At 42.6% G+C, this 9740-nt stretch overlaps 1 protein-coding gene across 1 annotated transcript; it reads left to right on the top strand.

The window, feature by feature from the left end:
* Window positions 1-2158: 2158 nt before the first annotated feature.
* si:ch211-262h13.5 (uncharacterized protein LOC571127 homolog) lies at window positions 2159-9726 on the top strand. Its single transcript, XM_063200872.1, has 7 exons — window positions 2159-2882; window positions 3228-3338; window positions 3695-3782; window positions 3975-4165; window positions 4377-4478; window positions 5835-5921; window positions 6239-9726. The coding sequence occupies exons 1-7, from the start codon at window positions 2637-2639 to the stop codon at window positions 6860-6862; spliced, it is 1449 nt and encodes a 482-aa protein (XP_063056942.1). The 5' UTR covers window positions 2159-2636; the 3' UTR covers window positions 6863-9726.
* The last annotated feature ends 14 nt before the right edge of the window (window positions 9727-9740 follow it).

The raw sequence follows: 9740 nt of genomic DNA, 5'->3' as shown, positions 1-9740 counted from the left end.
GTGCTCCAGGTGATTTGCACCCAGGGCTGATTCAAGGTATTTGGAGCGGGCCCTTGGCAAAGAGGGACATGGGGCCCACCTGTCTACCCCCTTCTTCTCTTCAAACTAGTGGGGGGCGTCTACCTTGAGAGACATTTCGATAGCAGTTTCACTTTTCAGTCACTGAATTTAGGAAGATGCTGCAAGATTACTGTAATCACAAAGTTGCCATTACTGTCATTTAAGAACAAGTAGCCTACCTAACCAGTCATAACAGCACCCATCCGACCCCCCTCCCCCCCTCAGCTGGGGACCAGGCAATTGAAAATTTTCAGTTGGATCAGCGGTGTGTGGTGCTACTTTTGGTTGGACCTCAGAAGTGCATACATGTAATGGGGAGGTAGTGACTCACTGCACAGGGCTGGGGTAGGGGTGAGGGGCTCTGTAATGGGGGGGGGGGCGCTCTGTTATAGGGGAGGGGGGGGGGGGCTGTGTAATAATGCCGACCTCTCTCAGTTTGCAAGATCTCATGGGAGAGTCAGGGGTCTCCCAGAAAACAGGCACTGCTTTATTTGAGCACTAGCCAGTTGAGAATAAAAAACAGGACTTCTACAAGCTCCTAGATCCGGACAGAAGGGCAAGGTTGTATAAATATGTCCCCGCTTTTGTAAAATATTAAAGTGCACTAAGGGATGGGGGGGGTGTCACTGTAGTGTTTGCCAGGGTTAGCCTTACACAGCACGTCCAAGGAACATGTCCAAGACATTCCTGTAGAATTTATGGAGTAGTTTTGGATTTATTTATAAGCTAGTGCATATATATACCATTAGTCAATACTCTGTTCTAGTTGGCTATGGGTGAAGGGAGGGGTGTCGGCAGCAACTAGATCCCAGGCAAATGCCTGCATCTCCTCCAGGAATGCTGAGGAACAAGCTATTTTCTCCCACCAGAGGATTACCGTTGTTGTATGCATATGTAATTAACGTCTACAATTACATACCACTAGACATAATCTGACAAAGCACTCACTCTTGGCAAGGGCAAGTAAGTCATACTTTTTGTGACCGAGTCCGCTTTGACTGATGGGATGACAATGGGGTTTTTCTTTTTTCAGATAATTGGGCACATAATTGTGGTGATCCACTGCCACCGCAGGATAAAAGGACTTCATATTTTCAGTCACCCTTCTCATGTGACTTACTTGCTAAGTATACTATTAATAGTGGAGAAATTACAGCCTTCTTTCTCTCTCTGTCTCTCTCTCTCTCTCTCTATCTCTCTCTCTCTCTCTCTCTCTCTCTCTCTCTCTCTCTCTCTCTCTCTCTCTCTCTCTCTCTCTCTCTGCTTCTATCTATTGTCTCCCTTACTTTTACATACATCCAAACTCACACCACCACGCACATTAAAACTCACACCATAGCCACATTCAGACACTGTAACTCAAGAGGTTTAAAAAAAAAAAAAAAAAATTAGAATAGAACTTGTTTTGAAAGCAAATGGGAATGCTTTGAATTCACAAAACGAAGTCTTATAAACTGCAATTAAAGCTAATTAGACACACTTTAAAGATGTGTCTCAAAAACAAGTTGAATAGCCTACTGTACTTCATGGCCATAATGAATTTGCTAACACACAGGATTAAAAAGATGCTCACTTTTGCTCACATTATTTTGCCAGGTCATTTTGTGTATTATTCTGTCCGTATGAAACTCTATACAGTCTGTAGTAGACACTGTGAGCACATGCCATCCAAAAGCCAACACTAGTGCCTACAGTACACGCATAAATGTGGACAAGAGTATGAGGCATCACACCTAATACCAATCATAAGTGCACAACTGGACTTCAGAAAGTTAATTCCTGCCATACTCACACATTGGAATAATGCTTCTACAAAAATGCTTTTTCCGAGTTTTTTTTTGTAAGCCTAAAATGGTGCAGGACAGTTCATGATTGCACTTTAAAGGGCAGGCCTATGCCATTTACAAATGACACTTTGGTGGGTATAACTGCTCTGTTAAAGGGTAAGGCTACTCCTCCAGATATTTTTTTTTTTAACTCCCACTTATGGCTATCCACTTCCACTTATTATTGTGCTGGGTCAACCTGTGCATCTAAACATGTAGGCTAATTTTCCATAAATCAGCCTGACTGGAGGAAAACGCGGGGTGTCTATTACTTCTGATAGACAGGATAGGCATTTCTATTCAAAAATATGTTCTAGTGTAATTTCATCATTTTATTTTATTTATTAAGTAGGCCTAGCTGTTCTTCTTAAGTAAGTAGACCTAAACATAATAGACCTCGCAGGGTGCGCAAGAGGGTGTTCTGCCAACATAGACTTGGAAACATATGAACAATTTGTATGTCTTTAAACTCCCTCCTCTGGTCAAAGTTATTAACGCATGCCAATGCCCTCGTATGCCTTGCTGAGAAATGGGTAATATTAACGACTTGCTAAATGCCCATGACTGAATAAACGTGCATTAGGTCTATTAGCCCTAGAAAACACTCTTATTTTGGTCAGGTATAGCCAACAGATCTCTTTCAACTGTTTTGGCCTGATCTCAAAAGCAGTGTTAATATTTCTCAGCCTTCCAATGTCGTGTTGAACAGCAAGTGCAAACAACTGGGCACTTCACGAACCAAATGTTCAAATGACGACTGACTGTCCAGAGATGATCTCGCACAAGAGACAGGGTTTATCCATAGAGATTTTAGTCTTGATATGCGCGAATCTTATTTACGCATCAGCTCAAGTTAATTCGTTAGCACCTGTTGCGTGTGATGACAAAAGTGTGGAGAAGTTAGCTAGACTTTCTGTAACCTACATAAATGAGGACCGACAGTCGGGATACAAATTCGCGCTGAACAGAATCACCAACGTCCAACTTCACGCACAGGTCAGAGGGATACAGTTATTATTGTAATTGGAGGTGGATTTTGGTTATGCTGTTGCTCCAATTTGTCTAGAAATAAGATGAATGGATAAATATGAGCCAGATGTTTGGAATTAGTTTTTAGACATTGAAATGTTGATGTTGATGTGTTTTTAACAGCCCTGCCTTATTAATTTTACCAATGGTCGAAGTCTTGTGAAGGCCATTTGCAATGTTATAATCAAACCCCCAAACCCAGGTTGACCTGCACTTTACTAAAATGTTTAATATAGGCTAGGGAATTGATGTCAAGACATGGAAACGAGATACATTGTCATGACATCATTGTAATATTTCTCTTTTCCAAAGGGTCCCGCTGGGAAAGTGTACTACCTTAATGCAGACGTTTTGGAGACCAAGTGCCACGTGAAGAGCCCCAAGCCCTGGAAACGATGTGACGTTCGACCTTTCATGGAAACCGTAAGATTCTGCACTCCCATTACAATGATGATTTGATGAATGTACTATAATATGTGGTCCAGAGAGACACGTGTTTGCAATTGCATATTTATTGCAAGGCGAACCCCGCATGTCTGGGAAGGAATAGCCCGTTTGACGTGGATGCACTGTCACTTGTACAGCCACCCAATCCTTTCAATTCTTAGATCATCTCAGAGGTCAACTTTATGTCATATCCCAGGCCTACAGTGTGTTGACTTGAACACTGGGAGAAAACACGACTGAACAGAGCATAACGGAGATATAAGAAGTGTTCCAATTCTGTTTTGTTAAATCTGTTGTCAATAAGACTTATGTTTGTCATGTGTTTCACTTAGCAAATTTCAGGGAACTGCAACATTACAATTCTCCATGATGCCGAGGGATTTTCCTACTTGTTCAGCTATGACTGTATGCTAGTACCAGGTAGGGTATCAAAACATTCCTTGCTATACCCAGAGGTCATTATTATTATATTATTATATTATTATTAATTTAAAAAAAATAAGCCTACACAGCCATATTGCTGTGCATGATCTCATAATATACAGGCCATAACTGAAATGACATGGAAATATTTTCAATGAAAACTGAAATACACATGAACATGTTCTCCAGATCCTCCAGAGAAGCTTCAGAAGACGTGTCCAGATTGTCCTCTGTTGCTGGATGATGATAACCCAGAGGCCATTAGTGCTGCTCAGCTGAGCTTCCTCAAGTACAGGGCTCAGCTCGCCCAAGAGCTGTGGATCCAGAGCACGCAGCCCGTAAACCTGGCTTTTCACGCTGTCACGCGAGCCTCCAGACAGGTACTACGCACACTTGCTTCCACAGTTGGCACAGTTGTATTTTGTACAATATATACTGTATTGTAGAAAGTCTTATAGATAGTTGATAACTATCACCAAAGGAGATGAAAATAAAGCTGTTTTAAATTGATAAATCCTAATTTTAGGATATAACATAATTATAATGGCTGCACAATTTAAAATTCTACAAATCTTCAAATCATTTTCCCAGCATGGAAAGTTAAAGCGCACCTTTGTGGAGTTCACCATAGCAGAGTGTCCAGAGGGGACCCATGCTTCAGGCATCTGTTTGAAGGAAGATGCTGCCAGAGAGGTGGGTACCACGGGGGCCTGAGTCTTGTCATTGCTCTGTAGATTGTATTATTCATATTCCTCTGTGTGAATCTGCAGAACTCATTGGCACTCATAACTTAATCAGGTGAACCAGCTTTCCCATCGCAATAAATAATTATAGAGTAGTGTATCAACAGTTATTATGTAGGTGTCTCACCTCTCACTTTGACTGTTGCAAACACTGGGAGTAAAACTGTAGGTGAATGGTGGTAGACTACCAACGATATTCATATGGTAGACCAAGATATATCATACCACCGCGCATCACCAATGCAGATAAAGAGGATGGATTTTAAGGGGAAGTGATGCTCTCCTTCTTTTTTCTCTGGTGGGTGGATTGCATACCTAAGCATACCTTACCATACCTAATTGACCCCCTAAGTGTTAAATTAACACTGCATTCTTTCATTGTACAGGGCCCCAGTGACACTAGTAACATTTTCAGGGCCTACTGAGAACTGTGCCAGACTTGATCCTGGTTACCGCACCTAATTTCAAAGCAACTGAAGTTTTCACAATGCTAATCAGAGCATTTGGGAACCAAAAATGTCGCTTCGCAATACCAACCAACACTTGTTGTATCTAAGAATGACCATGATGACAACATAGACATCAGCTGCATGGGGGGATGTTCCAGGAATATGATGAAGTGGTACACCTGGATAAGTTAACCCACAGGAACTGGTTTACCTGCTAATAGAAAGCCCAGAGGTGTCATTTACCGGTTGTAGTTAACCCCTTATCGCAGCACTATGGCTCTCTGTAATGTCATAGCAGTGTTGTTATGATGTAGTTAAGCATTTTCAGCAAGTGAATAGGGTCGCCGGCGACCCCTGCTGCAGTAAGAGGCTACGGAAATGAGGACTCCAGGCTGTGCAGGATGATTTACCGCTACCTCAAGGTTAAGTCAACCTGGATTACTACTGAATGAGGTTCTTGGAATACCCACCAGGTTCATCAGGTCATTGCAAGGAACAAACTGAACTCAAGCACGCTCGCTCACCGGTAAACACTTTGGTTCCCAGGGTACAGGAGCTGATGCAGAAACTGGTGCGGAAACCGGCACAGCAAACTAAATGCATGGGGAGGCAGAATTGAATGAAGCCAACAGATATTGTTAGTGAATTAGGCTCAGTTATATGCTGTGGTCCCCTAGTCCCAGGGCCTCACTGTGTACCCAGAACCTACATACTTTATCTGCTGTGTCTGTGTCTGTCTGTCTGTCTGTCTGTCTCTGTGTCATTCTCTCTCTCTCTCTCTCTCTCTCTCTCTCTCTCTCTCTCTCTCTCTCTCTCTCTCTCTCTCTCTCTCTCTCTCTCTTTCTGTTTCTCTGCAGCCTGTTGGTTTCTGTGCCGGAGATGTTGTTGGGAACAGCTGGTTCTCGCAATACGCCAAGGTGTCCTGTGAATTATTTTACCCGCAGGTACTGTAAATTTCACAGGGTTGGGTTTGCTGTAGTGAGTGAGCGCTCACCCTGGAAACGTCTCTTTCCATCCACTTTCATGATTGAGAGCCCCAAATCAGTTTAGCTTTTTCAAAGCCAACACACCTCTCATCATACTGATGACAAGTCAACACTTGGGGGAAAAAAAGATGTCAAAGATGTCCAAAAGTAACAGAGCTTGGCCTCCGAATCTATAATACACACCCACTTCCAGCCCGATGATTAGAGCCATTAATTCTGGCCTCTGGGAAAAGAAAAGGGACTCACGTCATGATTGTGCTGCTTTTCTCCCCCAGCGCTACGGCTTGAAGGTCGACGTCAACGTAAAGCCTGTGTCTCATGACGTGACCCCGACCCACCCATCGTACCCCGATCCTTCTGACGTCAACATCCCAGAAGGAGCACCTGATCCATACCCGTTCCAGCCGGTTAACCCTTACCAACCCAGCAAGCCGGTTAGCCCCTACCAACCCAGCAAGCCGGTTAGCCCCTACCAACCCAGCAAGCCGGTTAGCCCCTACCAACCCAGCCTGCCGGTTAGCCCCTACCAACCCAGCCAGCCGGTTAGCCCCCATCAACCCAGCCAGCCTGCCGCTGTACCAGATGACAGATTGTCTGACCCTATGCAGCCCGCCCCACTTCCACTGCCAGACCAGCCCGCCGCCGTCAGTCCGCCCCGCCGCACGGCGTCATCCAGCGAGTCTCGGTCCTCGTCCGAGTCCGACTCGTCTGAGGAGATTGTGGGCGTGACCATCGCCAGGCCCCCGGCGGGCTTCCGCTACAAGCCTTACCGCAGGAAGAGGCTGGTGCCACTGTTCGGGACCAAGCCTCCCCACACGCCCGTCTTCATGTCCGTGTTTCCCAGCGGCATGTCTCCTTTCCGCTCCTGCCCCGGGCCCTCTCGCTTCACCACTGTGTAGTAGTAGAAAGCAGAGAGAAATGTGAGAAATGTCAGTGCAAGACGACTTGAGGGTCAGAGACTTTAAGTCAACTGGATGCTCTTACACTGACCTGCAGCAAACAACAACATGTCATGGAAAAATAACTATAGTCAAACTGGTATTACTGTATGTGGTCATAAAAATGAATTGTATTTTAAAAATAAAATATACTACAAAATGCTAGAATGGATCACCCAGTTTGTCTAAGTAGGCTGTAAACAATGGTAACACTCTATCAATTCCCCTACAGAGTAGAACATAACACATTGAGCTGAAAAAAAGGGGAAAAAATAGATGGCCTGTTTTGAAGTTGTAATCGTAAAGAAAAAACAATAGCCTTTCTGCAACATTGCTATGAGCCCAGATAAACAATTTCTCTGCATGTTCAGTGTAAGACTCGTTTAAGAACGTTTTAACTTTTATTATGCTATACATGTATGCTTTGGCTTAAATTCCCAAAACATTGGCTAATTGAAACTTGAAATTAATTGTCCAAGATTAGAGCGAATACAAATAGGGCCTAGTGTGTCTATTCCTTAAGTGACAATGTATTGAAGGGCCTCTCATGGGTTCAGTTTTAAACAAACATTCAGAATCTTTAGGTTCAAGTTCAAGAAGTTTATTGCCATGTCGACATAGTCGATAGGAATTGTCCGTGGCATATCCCCAACATCAAATAAATACAATTGACAAGACACACAACAGCAAAGCACATACAGTAAATATAAATAGCCTATGGGTAGACATACCAATAAACAGAAAGGGTTCCAGCAGTCATTGGATAGCAGTTCAATTACAAATTACCCTGAGTGTTAAAGTGCATTAAAGGTAAAGTGCATAGGGAGTGGAAAGTTATAGCAGGTTAAGATGTCTGATAGTCAGTGGGTATGTGCTGTTCCTAAATCTGGATGTGGATATTAAAGCTTCTGTATCTTTTACCTGATGGGAGGAGGTTACAGTAATAAGATGATGCGCTGGGTGTGAGGGATCGGCTATGATTTTCCTTGCCTTTCTGATAACCTGTGATGAGAAAATGGAGGAGAGAGAGAGGGAGCGCACAACCCTTTCCAACCTTATCTTGTCCCATGTTGTGGTGTTACCATACCAGACAAGGATGGAGAATGTGAGGATGCTTTCAATCGTGGATCTGTAAAAATGAATCATGGCTGTCTGACTGACTTTGAATTTCCTGAACTGCCACAGGAATTGGAGTCGCTGCTGGTTTTAACCTCTGGGGAAGAAAACATCCAAGACAGTGGCAAATGAGAAATCAATTAAAATCAAACTTTGATTACTAAAGTTAAAGTGTTTACTTGGGAGAACTTCTCTAGGTGGTGGTCATGATTATCAAACATAATTTTGAAGAAGAACCAAAAACTGTTACAAACTCAACTGCTTGCTGACACCAAAAGAAATATCAACAGGCACCAAAACAAAACTAACATACTGGTAGGCTTAAAATGAGCTTAGTCATATGACCTGGCTTCACTCAGGCTTCAAACATGTTAACTGAGTATAAGGGCAGTTAAAAAGCATCAATTAACACCCCCACTTGCCTTCACATTCACAACTAGAAAAAAACTGAAAGAAAAGCAAAACATTGGCAAAAACACAACTACATCTTGGGTTAGCAATCACCCAAATAGGAACCTAGAAAAAGTAGATGGCTTCCCTTTTGTTTTTGTCATTACACTGAACTGCACTGCTATTTTTTGGTATTACTGTAATTGGTTAACCGCGAGGCAGCAAAGTTATTGATTACTTGATCAAGCTCTCATGTTGAGACATGGATACAGAGCGAGGGGAGTCACTGCACTGAGCAAATAGCACTATGGAGCAAGAGAGCTTCAATATTTTGGATGGGTTTTTTGGACGGCTCGATATTACCTAATCTTTGAATGATTTAAAGACTTGTACCCACCTTATGGACAAAGGCCACTGATTTCAACACGCTGTTCACTGACCTTTGTAGATGATTTACACAGCTGGGGTGGATTCACCCGCTGTGCATTCATTTACAGACCCCTGAAAATGGAACACATTCTAATAGGCAAACAAAACAATTGAGTCAAATACGTCTGAATAATAAAACAAAACAAAAAACTCAACTTACTCATTTAGTCTGTTTTTTTTCCCTAAAAATGAGCATGGATTTATATAGGCAGTTGCTTTGATTTACTATGGCTACAGTGAACACTTAGTAGAAAATATGCTCTTTAATAGCTCTTTGTGGTTTTCCATAGTTTATGAGGATAGAATTCATAGCATGCCTGGATATTAAGAGTTAGGGAGAGTGCTAAATTTGATCTTGCACCACGGAGAAATAAAAGTCAAGTGTGAGGACGTTGAAGTGTAACACATTTTTGCTAACACCACTGCAAATCATTCCATTCAAAATCTGTCAGAGCGGTCAAGGGCTGTTGCTACTGTGCCGAATGAGGGGGAAAAGGCTATTACTATTCTCACACCAGATTCTGAACTGATTTTGGAAGTGAAAAGTAGCACATATGTATCCATTATCACACATGGTGCTGAAAATATCAATACGATACAATCAGGGTAGGTTTTGCAATTAGACTACTCTAGGGCGAGGAGTTAGACAAAGACTGCTGTCCAACCAGCAGGCAAAATACATTGACAACAGTGTGACTTGACAACAACAAGAATACAGGTGAATCCATCTCATGTCACAGGTGAATCCATCTCATGTCACAACTTCTTTCCACCACATGCAATGTAGAAATGGATACAGAATAGGATTGACAGAAACATATTTTTTGATCTCCATAATACTCTGTAGTGTATTGCTCTGTAACTTTTATCTTTTGTAACTTTGCATCTTTTTCTCCTGTCTCTC

Source organism: Engraulis encrasicolus, chromosome 6 (genome assembly GCF_034702125.1).
Source record: "Engraulis encrasicolus isolate BLACKSEA-1 chromosome 6, IST_EnEncr_1.0, whole genome shotgun sequence".
NCBI lineage: Eukaryota > Metazoa > Chordata > Actinopteri > Clupeiformes > Engraulidae > Engraulis > Engraulis encrasicolus.
This window is presented reverse-complemented; position numbering and strand designations above follow the sequence as displayed.

Bases quoted from the DNA above. Each gene is read 5' to 3' on its own strand.
- si:ch211-262h13.5 (XM_063200872.1), top strand. From the start codon at position 2,637: ATGACGACTGACTGTCCAGAGATGATCTCGCACAAGAGACAGGGTTTA. The intron at 4,166-4,376 runs GTACTACGCACA...TCATTTTCCCAG, and splicing joins TCACGCGAGCCTCCAGACAG to CATGGAAAGTTAAAGCGCAC. The intron at 4,479-5,834 runs GTGGGTACCACG...GTTTCTCTGCAG, and splicing joins AGGAAGATGCTGCCAGAGAG to CCTGTTGGTTTCTGTGCCGG.